This window comes from Aulostomus chinensis, chromosome 15, assembly GCF_037954235.1.
Source record: "Aulostomus chinensis isolate RoL2024-O1b breed Wild chromosome 15, RoL_Achi_v1.0, whole genome shotgun sequence".
Lineage (NCBI taxonomy): Eukaryota > Metazoa > Chordata > Actinopteri > Syngnathiformes > Aulostomidae > Aulostomus > Aulostomus chinensis.
The window spans coordinates 17,334,462-17,356,206 of record NC_141334.1 but is presented as its reverse complement, the minus strand read 5'-3'; the positions used below and the strand labels follow the sequence as shown (position 1 = coordinate 17,356,206).

General features: G+C 43.3%; 3 protein-coding genes and 1 non-coding gene across 7 annotated transcripts; 1 reads left to right on the top strand and 3 right to left on the bottom strand.

Annotated features, from left to right (window-relative positions):
- Positions 1-344: 344 nt before the first annotated feature.
- On the top strand, positions 345-8,980 carry birc2 (baculoviral IAP repeat containing 2). Of its 4 annotated transcripts, none has more exons than XM_086226322.1 (14): positions 345-482; positions 1,158-1,232; positions 3,007-3,940; positions 4,036-4,316; positions 4,448-4,750; positions 4,844-5,132; positions 6,200-6,299; positions 6,395-6,473; positions 6,554-6,602; positions 6,693-6,935; positions 7,040-7,138; positions 7,299-7,454; positions 7,693-7,734; positions 8,065-8,980. In XM_086226322.1, exons 3-14 carry the CDS (start codon positions 3,847-3,849, stop codon positions 8,256-8,258), a joined length of 1,929 nt encoding a protein of 642 aa, XP_086082448.1. In that variant the 5' UTR covers positions 345-482; positions 1,158-1,232; positions 3,007-3,846; the 3' UTR covers positions 8,259-8,980. The 4 variants fall into 4 exon arrangements, with proteins under 4 accessions (XP_086082448.1, XP_086082450.1, XP_086082449.1 ...); XM_086226324.1 differs by having other exon boundaries at positions 1,158-1,268; XM_086226323.1 differs by having other exon boundaries at positions 351-482; positions 1,155-1,232.
- A 137-nt stretch (positions 8,981-9,117) lies between these two features.
- Positions 9,118-11,179, bottom strand: rpl23a (ribosomal protein L23a). The gene is made up of 5 exons (XM_086226326.1): positions 11,118-11,179; positions 10,291-10,471; positions 9,592-9,768; positions 9,388-9,457; positions 9,118-9,179 (listed from the first exon to the last, which is right to left on the bottom strand). The coding sequence occupies exons 1-5, from the start codon at positions 11,140-11,142 to the stop codon at positions 9,165-9,167; spliced, it is 468 nt and encodes a 155-aa protein (XP_086082452.1). The 5' UTR covers positions 11,143-11,179; the 3' UTR covers positions 9,118-9,164.
- LOC147248972 (small nucleolar RNA Z17) lies at positions 9,871-9,940 on the bottom strand. The gene has a single exon (XR_015109296.1). It is a non-coding gene; the product is annotated as a small nucleolar RNA Z17 (small nucleolar RNA).
- A 2,141-nt stretch (positions 11,180-13,320) lies between the features above and the next one.
- Positions 13,321-20,901, bottom strand: ddx52 (DEAD (Asp-Glu-Ala-Asp) box polypeptide 52). Its single transcript, XM_086226190.1, has 15 exons — positions 20,499-20,901; positions 20,060-20,288; positions 19,325-19,464; positions 19,024-19,209; positions 18,777-18,920; positions 17,209-17,320; positions 17,056-17,128; positions 16,727-16,930; positions 16,554-16,644; positions 16,312-16,434; positions 16,087-16,237; positions 14,945-15,020; positions 14,309-14,380; positions 13,902-14,192; positions 13,321-13,645 (listed from the first exon to the last, which is right to left on the bottom strand). Exons 1-15 carry the CDS (start codon positions 20,640-20,642, stop codon positions 13,612-13,614), a joined length of 2,070 nt encoding a protein of 689 aa, XP_086082316.1. The 5' UTR covers positions 20,643-20,901; the 3' UTR covers positions 13,321-13,611.
- Positions 20,902-21,745: the final 844 nt, after the last annotated feature.

Genomic DNA, 21,745 nt, shown 5'->3' with positions numbered 1-21,745 from the left:
AGTGGTCAGCACTGTCGCCTCACAGCAAGAAGGTTCCAGTTTCGAGCTCTGGCTCCATCACAGGATCTTTCTGTGTGGAGTCTCCATGTTCTCCCTTGTTCCTGTGTGGGTTCTCTCTGGTACTCCAGCTTCCTCCCACAGTCCAAAGACATCAAGAGGGGACGAGGCTGATTGATACTCTAAATTGACTGTAGGTGTGACTGTGAGTGTGAATGGTTGTCTGTCTCTATATGTTGGTCCTGTGATGGACTGGTGACCTGTCCAGGGCGAATTCCACCTCTCACCTGAAGGCTGCTGGGATAGGCTCCACCCCCCCCCCCCCCACACACACACACACACACAACCCTTAACGGGTCATAGTACTTCATTTTTCATTTTACAGTGGGAGGGTTAAGCAGAAAGTCCTGGGAAATACCAAAGTCTACCGTTCAATGATGCGTTCATAGACTCACACAACGTCTGGACTTCAACACACAAGTTTTGTAAGTATCCTGCTTGATTGTTATATTTATGTTGTTTTTATTTCACTGTCATCTTAGACAACATAAACTCTCACAACAGTGTGGTTGAAGTAATGGCTCTTCTTATGAACATTATCAGGGTTAGCTTTATTCGTATTGACCTGTCTCAGTGTTTGATAAGACATAAGGCTTTAACAAAATTATATAACATATATTTGTGTTATATTTTAGAATTATTTGTTAGTGACTAAGTAAGTATTAAAACAGGCTGGATATTTTTGAGTATGCTCACAGTGCAAGAGGACAGCTTGCTGGAAGCGTACACTGAATTGAGGTTGTGTTTCATCCTAATTCTGTATTTTAGGGTCATTAAACACACACACACGCACACGCACATCTAATCCTTACACTCTAGGACATGTATTATTTTGGAACACGGCTAGCCTCCTGTGTTAGCATCAAGGTATGTAAAATAATATTCCGGGAGATGATAAACGGGGTTTTTTTTGTGCACGCAGTTTTGTAAATGCGATGACAGTTTATCTCATGGGACTCTGACGGGAACTGGCAGAGTTCTATCGAAGAGATACCGAAAGAAACGGAGGGGTTTTCTTGCCGTTTTACATTTGTCTGCTTTTTTTGTTTTTGTTGTTGTTCTTTTCTTTTTTTTTTCGTTCCGCCGCTAACCGGAAGCAGCCGGAGGAACCAGACTGACGTAGGCTGTCACTCAGAAGCAGCTGGGACTTTCCACATCGACCACACAGGGGAACGGTGAGTGTGTCACCCCACAGTCCAGGAAAGGCCACGGTACACTATGTTTGGTATCATAATCTTAGTCACCGAAAGCAGACAGTTTAATATCCCTGTCTTCTGATAAGATCGACGACGCAGGGGTAAAGTTGTTAGCGTTAGCAGACATTAGCATTAGCAAAATATGTCCGCTGTTTTTTGTGGAAGTGTCTGCTGGGAGGCGTTTGTGTCTCTTTGTGCGTGTTAGTGAACTGCGGGTTAAAAAATAAGGCTTAAAAACCGTAACGTCCTAATAATAAATTAAATTCTTTTCCACACACGTATCAAGCCAGTGGCTAACCCGTAATGCGGAATTGTCATGACCGTCATCTGTTACAGACATGTGACTGGAAGTATGACTGATTAGAAACTTGTCGGGAAACATTCATCCGTTATAAATTCAAATATTTGTACTATACTGTTTATTTTTCATGAAATCTCCCAATCAACACTTAACTTTACGTTTTTAAATTGTTTGTACAATGTACCTTCATGTATTTCAGAGAGAAAAATCAGTGGAATATGTCATATTTGTGCATTTAAAGGACAGAAATTGTCGAGTTGTTGTAAATATATATCTATATAGATATATAGATATATATCATAAGAGAGAGAGCAAACATAGAAACACTTAAATTCAATGAAATTGTTAAGGGAACAATTTTTTTTTTTAAATAGCTCACAATTCATTTAAACAGAGAAATCGCCTTTTTGCATTTGATCATCATAAAAAATGAGTAAGAAAGTGGGAAAATAAAGAAATTGAAACGTTTCCAGACCAGTTTGAATTGACTTACTTTTCTGGGATGTGCTGTCTCTTTACCTGCAAAACTGGTTTTTGTTAAGTCATCTGAAGCCCTCATTTCCTCATCAAGGGATTCAATCTTTTAAAAAATAGTTGACATATTTGTGACTTTCATTCTTAGAGTAACATAAGCTCCACCAAACTTTTTATCCAACCGTGGATCTAAAAAAAAAGATGGTATCGTTCTTTCAGAACTTTAATTCAGTATTTTAAATTCATTTACCTTTGTAAGATATCAGCAGGCAACAATCGTTAAAAGGCAATTTTCCCATCGTCGTTTTGACTTGTTATTGCAGGGCGACCACAGATGTCGCTTTAATTGATCACGCTAATTATGGTCACCTTCTGTTCAGTGTGCCACACCCATTGTATTGAGCCTGCACGCTCAATCCCAGAGCCCCGGCTCGGCTGCATGGAACAGGGTTGTAGTGAATGTTGTTATTTACACCTGTGTTTACGCTGCTGTGACAGGTCAGAGTGTCTGCTGGGAAAAGTGCCTGACGTCACCAGAACACTGCTGTTGTCGGTTACGTCTGTGCCCTATCATACCTCTGCTTTATCGTTGGAAAACCTCGCAATCATTCCACTTTTTTTAACGCCGCTCTAGGTGTTTTAGCGGTATTCGGACATTATCAGGACATTTGCAGCATTTCCTTGTGTTTATTGGGGGGCTAGATTATGAGACGTGAGGTTTTTTTTGTTTTGTTTTTAAGCTAATCTTTTTTTTTTGAAGGATCACTGTTCGCGTGTTACTGTTTTTTTATATCAACATTTATATGTTGATATAAAAAAACACCAGGAAGTATTGTGATACGATTTTGTATGGATGCATATGCAGGATATTAGATAACGATTCACGGATTTATTCAAAGGCTTAGATTGATTTTTAAAGATTATCCAGGTAAAAGTTTTCATGAACGCAGTCAACGTTTGCTTTTCTTTATCCCACAGGTCCCACCAACGTCAGGTTTCAATTATCTGTACCAGAGGAGGATTCTATTTTTCTTATCGGGTTCTAATTCTTCAAATATGGAAGCTTAGACACCTATAAACGGGATGTCTGAGATGGGGGGAGGGGTTTGAGATTGCATATCCCTTGGTCTGTGAGTGTGTATGCATGCCTGAGAAGTTTGTTTGATTCGTTATGTTCTTCCACATGATCAGTTATCATTTGTTCACGTCTGAATGTAAAGGTAGTGCGTCCGACATGTCGCTGGTAAACATCAGAGAAGAGGCGTACACAGATCCTGGATGATATGACCAGAGTTTAACATTGGTTTTTGCTTGAAATCAGATCATTTAAAGAAGGACATCCTTTCTTTTAAAGCGCAAGGTGTGTAAGGTTTGACACAGTCACAGGTTTTGTTTTGTTTTGAAGTATTTGAAGTTTCAGCAGGTAAATGTTAAGAGGTTATTTGTATCCAGGCGTAAAAATGACAGATTTAGTTAAGAGTGTGTGTGTGTGTGTGTGTGTGTGTGTGTGTGTGTGTGTGTGTGTGTGTGTGTGTGTGTGTGTGTGTGTGTGTAGGATCACCATTTCTGATCTTGTAGTTTCATTTCCTCTGCATGAGTCTCATTCTCAGCCTTTTCCTGATCTGAGTTAAACACCTCTTCCCCTGAAATGTCGCACTACTTTCTGTTTTACTCTGTGTGTCTGTGTGTGTGTGTCTGTATGTGAGAGAGAGCACATGACCGAGGGTTTTCTCAAACCTCTCTCCCCTTGAAGGACATCTCTTTTACTATATTCAGCCCAAAAAAAAAAAAAAAAATATATATATATATATATAATAAATGGAAGCTCTTATTCAACTCAAAAACAATCCCTTCTTGATGGGTCTCTGTCGCAACGGGCCTCCACCTGACCTGCAGTATGATAACTCCTCAGGTAATAGTTCTGTGTATTGTTTATTTGCCTTTATTTTTTTAACAGTTTGAATCTCTAAAAAAAGTGTGGCAATGATGCGCTCTTTTCATTTGCAGAGCTCTTCCGCATCTCCACCTTTGCTCGTTTCCCAGCATCAGGAGTCACTGAGCGAAGTCTGGCGAGGGCGGGTTGGTTCTACACTGGTGTTGGTGACAGAGTGCAGTGTTTTCGGTGTAACGTGACAGCAGAGGGCTGGCAGGCTGGAGATTGTCCCACAGAGAAGCACAGACAGCTCTCTCCTTCCTGCTCCTTTATCCAGAGCCTCCCGTCTACAGCCAACCTGCTCTCCTCCTCTCACTCCGCCTTCTCCCCTCTACGCATCGCCCCAGCCTTACCAGTAAGATTAACACCTGTCTGACACAATATATGCTTTATGCATTGCTATGCAGCTCCAAGCTTGCATTGGAATAAAGGATCCGAGGCTATCGCTGGCAGGTCTTAACATTTAGCATTCTGTTTTATTTCTAGCTGCCTGGTCCCGGCCCAGCTGCTCCAAACCCAACGGCAAGCCAAGGTGAAGAGCCAGTGGGGTACCTAAATATGGGCTTCTCTGCACCGCCGCCCTCCAGCCCACTTACCTCTCGTGGCGTAGAAGACATGTCCCACCAGAGACCAACGTGCCACAACCCTAGCATGCGCAGAGAGCAGGACCGGCTGGACTCCTTCCACTCCTGGACTCTCTCCATCATCACCCCTGCAGAGCTCGCCAAGGCAGGCTTCTACTACCTGGGACAGGGTGACCGGGTGGCCTGCTTCAGCTGTGGAGGACAAGTGAGTGTCAGGGCAGGGACACACCAGTCAGGGTGTTTATTTATGGACCAGTGGACATGAGAGATGCCAAAGTTTCTTGTTCTGTATTTACAGTTGAGTAACTGGGAGCCAGGGGACAGAGCGGTATCCGAGCACCAGAGGCATTATCCCAACTGTCGTTTTGTTCGCGGCGACCGAGCTGACAATGTGTCGCTCGCTGGAGCAGCAGGGGCTGCGTCTGGTGCGCTGACTTCTCAGCTGTCTGCTGCTGCTCTGGCGCTCAGTAACGTGTCCAACCCCGCCATGCAGCAGAGCGAAGAGAGGCTGCCCACCTTCGTCAACTGGCCGTCTCGTATCCCCGTGCGGCCTGACCAGCTCGCCAAAGCTGGTTTCTACTATGTAGGTGAGGGCAATTTCCAGGACCACATAGGGTCATTACAGCTGTAGCCAATAGTTTTATGATGGCTTTTATGTGACAAACCACCTGAGAGTTACCACATCTCCCACTGTAGTTCATTCAGCACCTCGTGCTCAAAGTAAACCAATAACTTCTGAGCATAAATGAGTGTTAATCATTGAGAGCCAGGTGTGTTATTTCTGTAAAACTGTCAGGAAGGAAAAGAAACAACGACCAAAACCATTAGATGCTGGTTGTCTTCATTTGCAGGATGACAACCAGAAAACAATACCGCCCCCAAAAAGGTTGTTTTTTAAAATTTTGCTTCTTTAGACAAATTGCTTCTTTTTTTTTTTCTTTTTTGGTAACTTGTTTACAGAAAGCTGACCTTACCATTGTTGTTGAGGCTCTAACAAGTCCGACATTCAGGCCAAGCTGTGCTGGTGTTTATAGATCTTTTTCATTTGACAATGTGCCTAGGAGCTTCTTTACGCTTTCACGTCACTACAAAGAAGAAAAACTTTTTTTTCTTTTTTTTTTTTTAAATCTCACCCATGAGAGAAATCGTATGTTATTCCGCTTATTCCTGTTAAGGGTCACGGGGGGCTGGAGAGGCGGGGTTCACCCTGGACAGGTCACCAGTCCATCACAGGGCCAACACATAGAGACAGACAACCATTCACACTCACAGCCACACCTACGGTCAATTTAGAGTATCAATCAGCCTCGTCCCCTCTTGATGTCTTTGGACTGTGGGAGGAAGCTGGAGTACCAGAGAGAACCCACACAGGAACAGGGAGAACATGGAGACTCCACACAGAAAGATCCCGTGAGCTGGGACTTGAACCCTGAACCTTCTTGCTGTGAGGGGACAGTGCTGACCACTGCACCACCGTGCTGCCACCTCACACCATATCACGATCTCTTAAATCCTTACAACTGTACCTAAATACGAATGGTTAAGACTAAGACTTCCGGTTTCAAGCATAACAGGTAGCGAAAGATGAGAAACGCAAGATCAGTTTCAGGTCTTAAGGTTAAGTGTAAAATCCTTCTTTTTTTTTCTTCTCAAGGTCGTAATGATGATGTCAAGTGTTTCTGCTGCGATGGAGGGCTGCGATGCTGGGAGTCAGGAGATGATCCCTGGGTGGAACATGCCAAATGGTTTCCTCGGTAAATATTGTTTAATCTGGGAAAACGTGATTGTCTCAGTACTTGTTGAGAAGACGGTAATACGAATGTTTTTCTTCTATCCTGGATGATTGCAGGTGTGAATATTTGCTGCAGGAGAAGGGGCAAGATTTCGTTCACCAGATTCAGGCTCGTTTTCCTCGCCTGTTTGAACAGGTTAGCAGCTCTTGGTCTAAAAAGCTGACATTTAAAGTTGATAAAGAAAAAGGCTTACACTCTATTTTCTTCCCCAACAGCTTTTAACCAATGGAGACAGCAACTCCCGGGAGTTTGTGGATCCACCCGGTGAGTTGGAAATGTTAAGTGATGGTTTTTGAACCGCTACATCTTGTTTTGTGTCCTGTCGAGATAACAGATCTGTTCTGTCCCTCTCAGTGGTTCACCTCGGCCCAGGAGACGAGCGCTCAGAGGACGCGGTCATGATGAACACTCCAGTGATTAAATCAGCTCTAGAGATGGGATTTGAACGCAGTCTAGTAAAGCAAACAGTTCAGAGCAAGATCCTGACCAGTGGAGAGAACTACAGAACAGTGCAGGAGCTGGTGTCAGACCTGCTGAGTGCTGAGGACCAGAAGAGGGAAGAAGAGCGAGAGATGCTCGCCGAGGCGATGGCATCAGGTATGGTGGATGTAGAGATCTGACTCTGTCTTAACTCTCCATGACAGTGATCCATGAACTCGAGTGTTAATTGTTTTAAAGATTCGATGCTTCCCTTTTTTCAGATGGCTTCACCTTTGTGAAGAGACACCAGGCAGCACTGATCCAGCGTCTGAAGAGTGTCGAGCCAGTGTTGGAACATTTAAGGGAGCAAAATGTGTTATGTATGTCTGTTGTAATCTCAGATTTAAAGAATTTCTTCATCTGTTGAAAGGACATTGAAATAGGATGTCCATATAATTAGAACCACCCAAATTATAGTCCCTCATCACACAGTTTAATTCCCTAACTTTGAGAAACCCTTTGGCTTCTGTCCACCCGCAGCTGCTGAGGAGTACAGCGGTCTTCTGGCTCAGACATCAGCCCAGCAGCAAACTGCCAGGCTCATCGAGCTCGTCCTCACCAAGGGCAACGCTGCAGCTGAGGTCTTCCGCAACTGGATCCAGAAAAATGACGTCCACTTGCTGAGAGATCTCATGGGTACATCTAACTACACTATTTAATCTGATAGGACCCGTCCCACGTTGAATGAGAAGATCAAATCTGCAAGAGTTGAATGTAACTGATATATTTGGTGCTAATATAACGATTCACCGTGTATGCAGAAGAACTTTCCCGGAGATATTCAGAAAATCCAGTGATCCTACTGTAGTTAAATAGCGCATTGAGTCTCCTACCAAAGCCTGAGCTGACCAGTGGTTGTCTCTGATATTTTCAGCACAGTCAAACGAGGCTGCGTCACCAAGCCAGGATCTGTCAGGTATGAGGATGTTCCATGTTGAAATGTGCTTCTTGTACTTGTCTATCCTGTCTGTAAGTGTGAGGAGGAACTGCAGGGATATCCTTAACTGTTGTGCAAGTGATGTACATTCACATGTAAACAGAAATGGAGCCTTTTTGGATGCAGTTTGAAGGACTTAAAAGTGAAACCAGTTTTTGTAGCCAGGATGTACCTTCATCATCTGGATACGGTCTACAGTTTTACTCACACACCTGCTGGTTTCATCTCAACTGTTATTTCAGACCTGGATTGGTGGGGACTGACACTGGTATGGTTTGTTTGAAGGTGGGAAACTGTTTGTCTTTACAGACCTTCCCATGGAGGAGCAGCTGCGGCGCCTGCAGGAGGAACGCACGTGCAAAGTGTGTATGGATAAAGAGGTCAACATCGTCTTCATCCCATGTGGACACCTGGTGGTGTGTAAGGAGTGTGCGCCATCACTGAGGAAGTGCCCGATCTGTAGAGGTCTGGTGAAAGGCACAGTCCGAACCTTCCTCTCCTAACCAGAGACTGTGGGTCACGTCCCTCTGTCTGCTGGCGATGTGAATGAATGTAAGCAATATGATGTAAATGTTATTTATTGGAAAATGGCGGGAAGGCAGTGGTTCTTACTTTAGCCTGAGGCATACTGTTTAAATGACGTTTCTTCATCAATTTATCTTATCGAGCTAACAAATTTAAATTGAAAGATAAAAATCAATTTACCATAAGGGGTAAATGTATATTTCTCATTTGCTTGTATGATCCTGACACCAAACGGCAGTCTTAATTAAAGTGTAGATTTAAGCCCAAATCTGCTTTTCTACGGTTTAATTTATTGTACAGCAGAAAAATTCTGTGATTCCAAACCTTAATTTCCTAACATGTCCTCAAAGCTTCAGTTTTTTTTTTTTATCTTCACATCCTCTTTCTTCTTGATTTGCCCATACAGTGCTGGTTCAACCCTAATGTGGGTATAATGAAACTAAACCATTCCTCAGTTTTATTGAGTAATAAAGACTTAAGAATCTGGAATTTTGCTGTTGGTACCTTTAGAGTGCTTTAATTTTATTCCAATGAAGTTGTAATAACTGTTAGGCCACTTTGGTGTGAAAACTGATGTGTTGCTACTCTTCTGCACCTGCTAGCAGTCTAGGAGAGAATAAACTTGGTACCAACTGGTGCACCTCATCTACTTTGTTTTTTTGCAAAGGCTCACAATTTTCAATAAATGGTGAAGCACGAATCGGACCTGAGTCCCTTTAACCATCACTGTACCAGCCAGAGATACATGGACTACTGAACACATGATGTACGACAGACGCACAACGAGGACACCAAATAAAGTTCATACCCATGTGAAAACAAGAGAAAACTGAACAATTGTTTGTACAAATATTTATTATTCCACAAGTCTCTTCAGCCACAGTTTAGATGATGCCAATCTGTAAAGAAGGAAAAGACCTGAATTAGAAAAATTCCTCCACACGTATTCATTTGTTCCTGCATTAACTGGCATCAGTGGTTCCTTTGAATGCATCACAGACATTCAGACTGAATCAATTTTACATCACGTGCTCAGGGTTGACATCGAACAATACAGTGCAGGGTAGAAGTCCATTGAGTGTGAATTATAATCTGAATTGCTGTTACCTTGTTCGCAACATCCAACGCATCATAATCTGGTGCGAGGCGAACGTACGCCTTCTTCTCACCATCAGGTCTGAGTGTGGGTCAGAACAAAGGTGTCAACACGTTTCATAGTGCAACCCATCAAGACATTTACCACCTGCAGCAACGACACAGCCAAACTAAACGGCTGACCAATCAAACTCAGCGCTGCCTCAAGGTTCCCACCTGATGAGTGTGTTGACTTTGGCGACGTCGATATCGTACAGCTTCTTGACTGCGTGCTTGATCTGGTGCTTGTTTGCCTTGACGTCCACGATGAACACAAGTGTGTTGTTGTCTTCAATCTTCTTCATTGCAGACTCTGTTGTCAAGGGGAACTTGATGATGGCATAGTGGTCCAACCTAAAGAAGACCACCACAAAGCCTTTACAGCCAAGCAGACTCTTACTATCTAGCACATCCATTCTCATTTGCCAAATCTCTGCCAGACATGTGAAACTGTTGGGTGCATCAGTAGTATAAAGCTGGAATCATTGAATTTCATACTTTGATCGCTATTACCATCATCTGCACCACAGTTTACCGCTGTAAATGACCATGTTGGCAATATTGTGTTAAAACAATTAGGGTTTTATCACTACCTTCACCCTAATATGGTCATCAGTAATGACAGTGGAAGAAATGAAGCATTGTGATTGAACAAGTACCAATGACTACAATCCTGCTATGAACCCCTGTTGGAGTTTTTACATTTGTGTTCAGCAGTCAAACTGATGGACGACATGTGATCTAGGTTGAAGCAACACATATGTAAACTTATTTACACTTTTCTACTGCTACTGCTCATATCAAAGCAACATATGGATAAAGACGAAAAAAACATTGTCTGATGAAAGCAGTGTAAGTGTGGTCGATCCATCTTACTTATTCCTGCGGGGAGCACTCTTGCGAGGATACTTGGGCTGCCTGCGGAGACGGAGGGTCTTAGGACGACGGAAGGTGGGAGAAGTCCTGATTTTCTTCTTCCTCTGGCTGTGTACACCTTTGAGCACAGCCTTTTTGGCCTTCAGAGCCTTTGACTTGCTCTCGACCTTTGCAGGGACAACTGAGACAACATTAAAAAAATTATAAATTTATCTACAGTTACCAATGATACACACAACGATCCTGCAGAAATGGGCCTTTTCTCTGTCAGATGGATCGTAACTGAGGAACGAAAACATAACTTAGCCATGACTTGACAATTAGTTGTGGCACTAAAACGGACAATCGCCACAACTTGAAGTGTTATTTCGTCCTTCTGCCTGTGCTTGTAAGCTGTTTTATTTGACGTAACTCTGAAACCTCGCGAACGTGCGGCCAATGCTAACAGATAACAGCTAACGATACTTCGACACTATAACAGAGTGTACGCATAATATAAAAACGCGCCATTGCTTGTGACGGGCTAAAACAACTGTGCCGAGAAGGATGTCATCGGTATAGAATTTATGATTAAAATAAGTGATTTTAAATGAGTGGCGTAAAGACAGCATGGTAATATTAGCTTAGCATTTTAGCATCACGTTCCTGTATACATGCCGGAGTATCAGTCTGCGTGCTATACATGTTTACGGGATTGGCAGCAAAATCATGAATATAATAAAACATGGTCGCTTAGCTTTCAATTTTAGGTAGGTGTATAAGATGTTCAGTGCTTAATTCGGATAAATCGTGCGGTTTATTCATTCAAAACTGTAAGCTTTACAGACCTTCCTTCTTCACCTTCGGTGCCATGTTGGGAAAGGAAGAGTAAACGGGGTTTCCAGCAGTATAATGCATGGGCGAGAGTTCATTCTGATGTATCGCGATACTACATTACACCGATGACGGATAGACGTCCAGTCATGATTATGCTTTTTTTTTTAAAACAAGTTCTTCTTAAATATTGAGTTTCAGTAAATTTCTTTATTTATAATTTTAAATCATCCTGCCAAGCTAGCCACATCGCTACCTGTAGCTTTCATTACATCAGAGTGAGGAAGGCTTTTCACTTTTTTAAAGAGGGAATGATCTAAGATTGTAACACTGAATCTGTCTGAGTACACCATGGTATGAATTCACGAGAGAAGCAGCATTGCATTTAAATCCTTAAAGACTTTCCCAAAATAAATTTCAACATGGCTTACATAGGATGTTGCATGCATCATTGAGAAGTTAACCTCAATTTGAATCAAATCCATCAGGTGCAGAAAATATTTATAAATCCAGTCTATCCTAGCAGCCTTCAGGTGAGAGGCGGGGTTCACCCTGGACAGGTCACCAGTCCATCACAGGACCAACACTTAGAGACAGACAACCATTCACACTCACAGTCACACCTACGGTCAATTTAGAGTATCAATCAGCCTCGTCCCCTCTTGATGTCTTTGGACTGTGGGAGACTTCTAGTTTCTGAACATTCAGTGAGAAAATGTCCTTTCCTGCAATAATAAATTCGAAAATAATTTGTGTATCCACCCTGGAATTCTGATGTTAGATGAAAATCATTTGGTAGTCATTGGGTAGTGGTAAATAGGCACTGGGAACAACCTTCTTGGAAGAAGAGGTAATAAAACAATTACAAACATATGTATGCTACCAGTCAAAAGACTGGACACAACTTCTCACTCAGTGTTTTTTTTTCTTAATTTTTTACTTCTTTTACATTGTAAATACATACTGAAGACATCAAATATATGAAGCAAGATATATGGAAGTATGTAGCAAAGAAAAAAATGGTAAAAACTGTAGATGTGTTTTAAATTTAGATTCTTCAAAGTGGCCTCCCTTTGCTTTGTTGACGGCGCTGCAAACCCTTGGCCTCTCAATGAGCTTCATGATGTCGTCGTCTGAAATGGTTCTCGCTTCTCAGGTTCTCCTCGTCAGGGTTCATTTGTGGAATTTCTTGTCTTCTTAACAGGGTTGGGATCATCAGTTGAGTTGTGGAGAAGTCAGGTTGGGACGCAGCTGACGGCTCTAGTTGACACTGTTAGAGTTCACATGATGGCAAGAACCAATCAGCTGAAACTTGAATGTGTCCCCAAGTGCAGTCACAAAAACCATCAAGTACAATGATGAGACTGGCTCACGTGAGGACCGCCCCAGGAGAGGAAGACCAGGAGTCTCCTCTGCTGCTGAGGATGAGTTCATCTGAGTCACCGGCCTCAGAAATCACCAGTTACCAGCACCTCAGATCAGAGCCCAGATGAAAGACGCACAGTTCTGGTAGCAGACACGTCTCTACATCAGCTGTTCAGAGCCAATCAGGCCTTGATGGTCGAACAGCTGCTAAGAAACCACCACTGAGGAAAAGCAACAAGCAGAAGAGATTTGTTTGGGACAAGAATCACAAGGAATGGACATCAGACCAGTGGAAATCTGCGCTTTGGTCTGATGAGTCATAACTTGAGATCTTTGGTTCCACCCACCGTGTCTTTGTGCGACGCAGACAAAGTGAACGGATGGTCTCTGCGTGCATGGTTCCCACCGTGAAGCCTGGAGGAGGAGGTGTGATGGTGTGGGGCCTTTGCTGGTGACACAGTTGGGGATTTATTCAAAATTGAGGGCCCACTGAACCAGCATGGCTGCCACGACGTCCTGCAGCAACACGCCATCCCATCCGGTTTGCGTCTCGCCAGACCATCATTTATTTTTCAACAGGACAACGACCCCAAACGCACCTCCAGGCTGTGTGAGGGCTATTTGACTAAGAAGGAGAGTGATGGAGGGCTGCACCAGATGACCTGGCCTCCACAGTCACCTGACCTAAACCCAGTGGAGATGGTTTGGGATGAGATGGAGTCAAGAGTGAAGGCCAAAGGACCAAGAGGTGCTCAGCATCTCTGGGAACTCCTTCAAGACCGATGGAAAACCATTTCAGGTGACGACCCCATGAGGCTCATGGAGAGAAAGCCAAGGGTGAGCAAAGCAGATACCAAAGCAAAGGGTGGCTATTAAGAAGAATCTCAAATAGAAAACCTGCTTTGAGTTCTTTCACACATTTGTTTACTACATAATTCCATGTGTTCATTCATAGCTTTGATGCCTTCAGTGAGACTCTACAATGTCAATAGAAGAAAAAACATGAAATAAGAATGTGTACTGTATATACATATAAAAGTTTATTTTAGATAATACAAGGCAAAAATGTTAAAATTAGCAGTCATTCAGTTCCGGCAGATGTTTCAAAAGGTCCACATTGTTCTTCTTGTCCGTCTGCTCCTTTTATTCATCTTGAGGCTCCGTTTTCTTCTTTTTCCTGTTGAGAAAAAAAACCCCACGACTTTCAGAAAAATCCTCAACCATCTTGGAACCAGGTATCAAAAACTCCCAGACATTTTAATTATTTGAGCTGTGTATTTTCTAGGAATATTTGTTTTACATTAAAAAAGACAACTGCAGTCAGCCACACTGATTTAATAAAGTGAGAGAACTTCTACAACCTGAAACAGACCCGTTCAGACGATCTTTGGGAACGTTTGTCTGCGTTCACGTCCCTCAACCACGCTACTTACCTTTTCAGCTTGGCTCCGGGGGAATTAGTTTTTGGTTTCTTTGTTTTTTCTGGTCTTCGTTCTTTTTGCATTTCATTCTTTTCCTTCAGTCCTTTTCCCCGTTTTTTCTCCGGCGTTTTCCGTTCCTGCGGCTCGCTGCTCTCAGTCCCGTCTGCACCTTTCCGCTCTCCTCCTGGCGCCTGTTTCTGCCCCGTCTTCAACGGTTTGTGTTTCTTCTTCATTAAGAAGCGAGGGGTTGTGCAAATGGTGCTTCTCTTGGGTGGCTTCTTCTCAAGTCTACGCTTCACTTTGCTAAACATAAACATATAGAATAAGATATGTTGGCAATTTACTGGGAAATTAATGGGAAAAAACCCTGCAAAATTGGATGTCTCTGTAATTGCAGGGTTCCATCATCTTAGGTCTACCTGTGAATCTTCTTGAAGCCGATCATGTAGTCTGGGACAGGACAGCCGGCCTGCTTGATGACGTTAGCGATGCTGTCAGAAAGAGATGCACACGTTTAGAGCGAGAGGGAACGCGAGATAATCAAGGCTGAACACAAGACAGGCAGCTGCTAAGGTCTGAGAGCGTTCCTCGAGCCGAGGTTGTGCAGGAACAGTTGTGTTCTTACTGGAATATGAACTTGAGGTGACGCACAGATGGAGTTTAGACAGGAAATACTATTAATTACAGTTATATTGAAGTACTTCAGATATGGCTCTGATGCATACCAGTTTAATGCCTCCATTGTACCTCAAAGGGATTATGAAAATGAATAACATTGCCTCATCAAGGTTCTTGGTAATACTGTAATACTGAGGTGTGTGTGTGTGTGTGTGTGGGGGGGGACTACCCCCTGGCCACAAACATAGAACTGATCTTTATCACATATGACCTGCTGCTTAAAACACCTAGACCAGCTGGCCTGCCCTGGAAATCACATTTCAGTGTCTCCAACGTTATCAAGGTATAATCTGACTAGTTCTCCAAAAAAACCAAATCAAAACAAAACCCACAAACAAGTTTTGGTGTTCAGTCTGCTACCTCATGTAGCCTCGTACCTGCGCAGCAGCGGTTTATCGTTCTCTGTGAAGAAGGTGATGGCCTTGCCCTGATGTCCAGCTCTGCCTGTGCGACCTGAGCAACAGCAAAGAAGACGAAAGTGATGAGGCAATCATGAAGACCCAACGTTTACACTGGTCGCTGTACAGAGTGTTGGTGGGTAGGTAACGTTTAATAGAGCATTTATGTCTCTACATAGGCATTACATGTATATGTGTGTATATACACACACACACACACACACACACACAAATGTGTGTATATATATACACATATATACATATACATAGATATACACACATACATATATGTATATGTGTGTATATGTATGTGTAAGATGTAGTAAATTATTAATCAATATATTTATAATAGTTATAAGCAGAAGTAAGTGGGTGTGTATATGTACACACCTATATACACATTATATATATATACATATATATATATATATATATATACACATACATACATATACATATATATATATACACACACACACATTATATATATATATACACACACACACTATATATATATATACACACACACACACACACTATATATACACACACACACACACACTATATATACACACACACACACACACTATATATATATACACACACACACACACTATATATATACACACACACACACACACACACTATATATATACACACACACACACACACACACTATATATATATATATACACACACACACACACACACTATATATATATATAAAATTATATACATATACACATTTTTATATACATATATACACACACTCATACACACACACACACATATATTTATATTATACACACACATTAAGTATAAGATATACTGTAATTGTATAAAGCATGAGGTCAATGGATGATTAGCAGTTATTAAGTAGCAGAGAGGAGGCGGGATTTAAGAAGTTACCTCTCCTCCCTTGAGTTCCTCCTGTTAAGTTTGTTTTGTTTGTTTCTTTTTAGTTTCTATTGTTCAAACGTTCAAGATAAAAACTCACTCGTTCATCTCTGAGCAGCAAATGTTCACCATATTTACAACAGAAATGACGACAGATCCTATCATCTTTATTTGTTCTTTGGGAGTGAAACATGTTGCCCTGCGCTCGCTGCTGAGGCACTAACCTATTCGGTGGATGTACTCTACGGCGCTGGTGGGGAAGTCGTAGTTCAGCACCAGGTTGACTCCTTTAAAGTCGATTCCTCTGGCGAGCAGAGCCGTGCAGATCAACACCCAAATCTTTCCGGAGCGAAAACTGTTGATTACGTTATCCCTCTAAGAACAAAGGAGGAGAGTCAATATGCTGTACTTGGGTCACACTGCTAATCCAGCGTGTTAAGAGTGTGCACCTGTTGCTGCGTGCGCTCTGCGTGAATTACATCTACGTTGATGCCTTCGTAGACCAACTCGTGGAAAAGCTCTCGCGCTCGCTCAATAGACTGAACGAAGACCAACATGGGAGGCAGGAAACCCTGACGAGTAGCAAGGATGTACTTGATATCAGATTGTCAAGAAGTAAAGCTTTTATTACGAAAGTTACACTTTAGAAGTTTAGAAAAGCTAGAAAGCGGCGTCTCGGATGGGTCCGTACCTTTTTAATGATGTCCCTCATGGCCACCAGTTTGCCGTTTTCTGCCCCAACAAACAGCAGCTCCTGTTCCACCGTCTCAACAGCCGTATTTCTGGAAAGATAAATTTATCTGTTAAATCTGAGAAGAAAAAACAAAAAAAACAAATCTGAAGAGTCTTCATGAGCAACCTTACCTGTGCCCTATGTTGACAGAAACCAGGTTGTCCAGGTTCAGACGGCACCACTGTTCTACGTCTGCCGTGCAGGTGGCGCTGAAGAACGCCCTGCGCACCCTCGAATTGGAGCAGGCCAGAAAAATGGTGGCCAGCTGCTCCCTGAAGCCCCTCTTCCCATCCTCGAACAGCTTATCAGACTCATCCACAACCAGCCACTCCACACTGACGACCCCAGAAGAAAAAAGGTCTCTAGTTGTGTTTTTTTTGGTGGTTGCTTTTATTAAACACTCGACAGTACAAACTGGATGCTGCCCTGATACAGTAAACAAAAGAGAACTTAATGTTACCTGCTGAGGTCGATGGCTGGAGGGTCCTGCTGGAGAAGGAAGACCAGTCTGTTGGGAGTACTGATCAGTATGTCTACGCAGAAGGAAACCCGATGGAGCGTTAACCACGTTTCATAGTTGATGTAGTCTGTGAAAACGTTTGCAAAGTCTTACCGTATTTTTTGTTGGACCGCGGTCCGTATTTCTTGGCTGCAAGAGAAGCTTTGTCGATGATGTGAACTCGAAATCCAACTCCCTCTGACAGGCGGAGCAGCTCCCTGTAGGTCTAAACACAAGAGAAATTAAAGCTGCAAGCAGCGTTGTTAGGGCCTGAGCCCCCGCGCGGCCTACGGCCGCGTCCTTGACACCGGCCCGAATCCAACGGTGTAATCGGCAAATCCCTAGGCCTTGTAGTTTAGGAGATACGAGCCTCAGTGCGCTGCACAGTGTGACTGCAGAGCTGAGAGCCGGCCCTTTAAGAGCCCCTCCCTTCTCTGCTCGCTCTCTGCCATCTGTGTCAGAGCTGAGAGCAGAGCTGAGAGCAGAGCTTCCAGCTGGCCCTTTAAGAACCCCTCCCCCGCTGCACTGTGTCTGATCTGTGCTAGAGTGGAGAGAGTGGAGGATTAAGAGAAATGTAGTGTGTAAAAGCTGAATAAGTCGGCATACGTTGGTCAAAAGTCACACAAAATACCATATTTTTGTAGGGATTTTTGTCAGGAATACAGTGGTGTGTTTTTAAAAGCTGTGGAATGTATGGTGTAGATGTGAGAAGCATTTGTTTGAGAGTATGTACCCTGTGAGGACACGCTCTCCCCATAGACTTCCATTGTAAGGCGAAAAGTGTCTCCCCCACTTTGACAGCTCATAAAATCCAAACCGAGCGCGTAGTATATTAGCCTTTAAAGATTTTTGAAGAGCACAGTTGGGAGAGTAATGTGTGAAAGTTTGGAAGCCCTGGCATTTACGGTTTAGGAGGAGATAGATTTTGTTCGGGGCGCAAAATTGTCCAAAATTAGACATTCGTGTCCAAATTGTGGACATCCTGTTACAGTTAGGTCAGGGGTGTGAGTGTATGATTTATCCGTCTTGATGAGACGAGTTCAATGGTGTTTGTCCCATGTCTGTAGGACATTCCTACAGTCTGTGGCGTGTTTTTTTGTGTATGTAGGTGGCGCTATTGAGTAGAGCGCCTCTTTTTTTTTTAATTATCGAATTTTTCGCCGCACCCGATGTGCTTACCAAATTTGGTGAGTTTTCATGCATGTTTAGGGGGTCAAATTTACTTTTGAAGTGGCGAGTGTGACTTCGAAACATAATAGGGTCTTCGCCAGGGACTGGCTCAGGCCCTAAAAAAACAACGCATGGCACAACGTTAGCTCAAGCTAAAACACTGGAACGCTGCAGGGTTTGAAGCTCAGATCTTCAGGTTTCCTTTCTTGAAAACAATCTCCTGCAACATTTATAGAGTCTGCTGTGGTGCCAAAGTGGGGAAGCAGAGAAACTCAAATGTACACGCAGTGATTTAGTGGCATGGCTCGAGAAAGGGGTGATGGACGAAGTTAGCAACTAGCTACGTGATACACTTAGCTGCTAAGGAGACAAACACTTCCTAAAGGACTGCTGGAGACCCAAACACATTTCATGAGGTCACCCGACACTCACTGACGGGTTTGCCGAAAGTGACTGAGTTCGTGTTGACAGTTTATTTCCGGCGTGTGTGTGTGTATGTGTGTGTTGTGTACCTGGCTGGCCAGCTCCCTGGTGGGGGAGATGATCACAGCTCTGAAGCCCAGGTTGGCTGGCTGCTGGAGGTGAGCGAGCAGCGGGAGACAGAACGCCAAAGTCTTTCCTGATCCTGTGGGAGCACAGGCCAAGAGCTCCCGACCCTAACAAACACACCAGCTACCGTCACATAACAGCCATCTGCATTCTGAAAACAAACCACAGGGTGTGTGTGTGTGTGTGTGTGTTGTGTGTGTCGGCACTCACATGCAGCATGAGCGGGATCGCTTGCATCTGGATGGGCGTCGGAGAGTCCAGCCCTGCGTCTCTGAGGTTCTGAAGGACACGTGCGTTGAGACGATACTCGTTCTCGAGCTCCTCAAAGGCGCACACAGGGTCTGGTATGTCGCAGCCGTGCACATTTATACGGTGCTGAGAGCGAATACGGTTCACCTAAATCAGTTAGAGAGGACGTGTGAGCACAGACTCCACCGCTAACTCAACATCGCAGCTGCATGTTTTATTTCTTCTTTTTGCTCTGGGGGAAGTGTTCTGTGTCTGCCTGGACCTTTTCCTGATGAAGATGTTTCAGCCTCTTCAGCGCAGATTTCTCCTTCCCATCACTCGGCAGGTTCTGGATCTTTTGGTCCAATGAGGAGGTCCAGGTGATGCCTCTCCCCTGCTGGTCTCTCTGTGCGTCGCCAGCATCTTCAATCAGACAGAAGACAGTCGTGAGTCTCTGAGACACACAGGCAGCTGCATCACATAGACATCAATCAATGTCAATATTAAAGCAGCATTACTGTGACACACTGATTGTACATAAGCAGAATAGTTCCTTTTAGCTCTGAGCGTCTCTTACTGCACTATGAGATGATCACATACACAACTCCAATTAGCTTATGGTGTTACTTTCAGGTACTAGAAGCTAGATGGGAATTCTCAGGCCAGAAAAGGAAGACAGAGAGGATAAGAACAGCTGGAGGATGATTATGAAGAAAGCACAAAGTGAGCCTGAGGAAAACTAGATCCTCACCACTGCTAGTCCCTCAGACAGTGATTAAAAACAGCATTTAAACAGTGACAATCCTGCTGTGGCTCACCGTAACAAGGAGGAAGGACGTCTTTACACTTCTCATTCAAACGTGTTTCTGTTGGATCTTGGTTTGGTTGTCAAAATCAAGTGTTCTCCTTGAAATCATGCTACAATAATGTGCTCATAATCTGGGTCTAGTGGACAACGCTCACTAATCTTTATTGGCTCCATAGACAATAAGGAACTCATAATTATCACATCCTTTACCTGTCCCCTCCACGTGTTTGCCTTTCCTCTTCTTCGTCCTCGTGTTTCTGTCATTATTTCGCTTCCTTTTGCCACCAGCTCCCCCACTCTCACTCTCCATCTCAACCTCATTATCATCCACGTCCTGCAGTCCAGGGGTCCTGCTGTGGGTCCCGTCGGTTGGGCCTGAACCAAAGTAATCGATCGCAGAGAGAGCATCTGAAGTACCTTCTCCCTGAGACCTGACAATCTGCGAAAGGACACAGCAGTTCATTATTTATCAATTTAAATACCAGATAAGATGCCCCGAAGCTCCATACAACATCAAGACATTTCCCAAAACAACCTCAGTAACGCATGTTCACGGGGCTACATATCGTATTAGCCAACACACAGCAAATCTTGGCTTGTGCTTCTTTTATGAATCGGTATTTGGACCCCGTAAATAACATTATCTTACCTTAAACCGAGCCGCGTCTTGACCGAACCTCTTCAGGTCAAATTTTGCTCCAACTCCGAGTTTCCGAAACAACTCGAAAGCGTCCATTCCTGCGACAGCGTGGTGAGTCCCAATCCAGACATCACTAATCAAAATCCGAATCATCCACCCACTCACCAGCTCTGACTCTCAGGCAAGATGAACGGATGGATCTATAGCTTCAGTTCTACTACTGTTACGTGTGAAGTAGATTCCTGAAAACTGGATGGTCACTTGAATCAAACCTGACGGTCTCTTATCTTCTTTTTTTTCTTCTTGTCATTCTTCAATCTTCCGTCTATCATATAAGGTTTGTATCCGTGTAATCCGTTTATCCGACTGTGGATGTACCCTCTGCCCAAAAGAACCTCCATTGGGTCACCAATTAGAGTAGAAAATTGAAAACAGGCCTAATTTTCTTGCACAAATAAAATAATAAAAAGATCTGGTCTCAATCACCACTGCACGCACGCACACGCACACACACACACACGCACGCACGCACACACACACACACACAATACAAACGTGACATCACGTGCTGAGAGGATGTCACTTCAGTTATGGCTGTGATTGTGAAAAGCTGGACAAACTCAGACATCTGTTTGTTTCCTCTCCGGGTGACAGTGTGTTGCTTCAGTTTTCAGGGCACGCTTGTTATGAGAAACCTGAGTCACACAGCAAAAAGTCTTTGTCGTTGTTTTACTTACTTCACCAATGAAGAAACACAGAACTACGATCTACTGACCTCAGACAACAGTCTAAAAGACCTTTGTGATTTGGCACAAACCTCCAGGAGGACTCAGGGATGAACTGTAAAGATCTTTGAAGGTCAAAGGTCACCTCACATGTACATGATATCCGTTTGGTTCTCATTAACATGATTTCTGAGGAACGTCTTAGCTTCGGGGGGATATTACTGAAATTTTCCACAAACGTCCACTGGAATTAAAAAAAAAGAACAAAAAAAGACAATATGAAAGGCCAACATGTCCCAGGAATGTCTTGTGGGAATTCATTATTAAGAGTGTTGATCCAATATGATGATACAGCAAATAAAAATTAATAATTAAAACATGTAAAACAAGAAATTTAACTGAAAAGGCTCTCAGAGATTACGATAAATGATATTTCCCAAGAAATTAATGAAAATGTCCAGTCATTTGATCGGTACATCGTAGTGTGCTTCTCCTGTTCGCCGAAATCCCTCACCAGAGAAATCCAAGTCA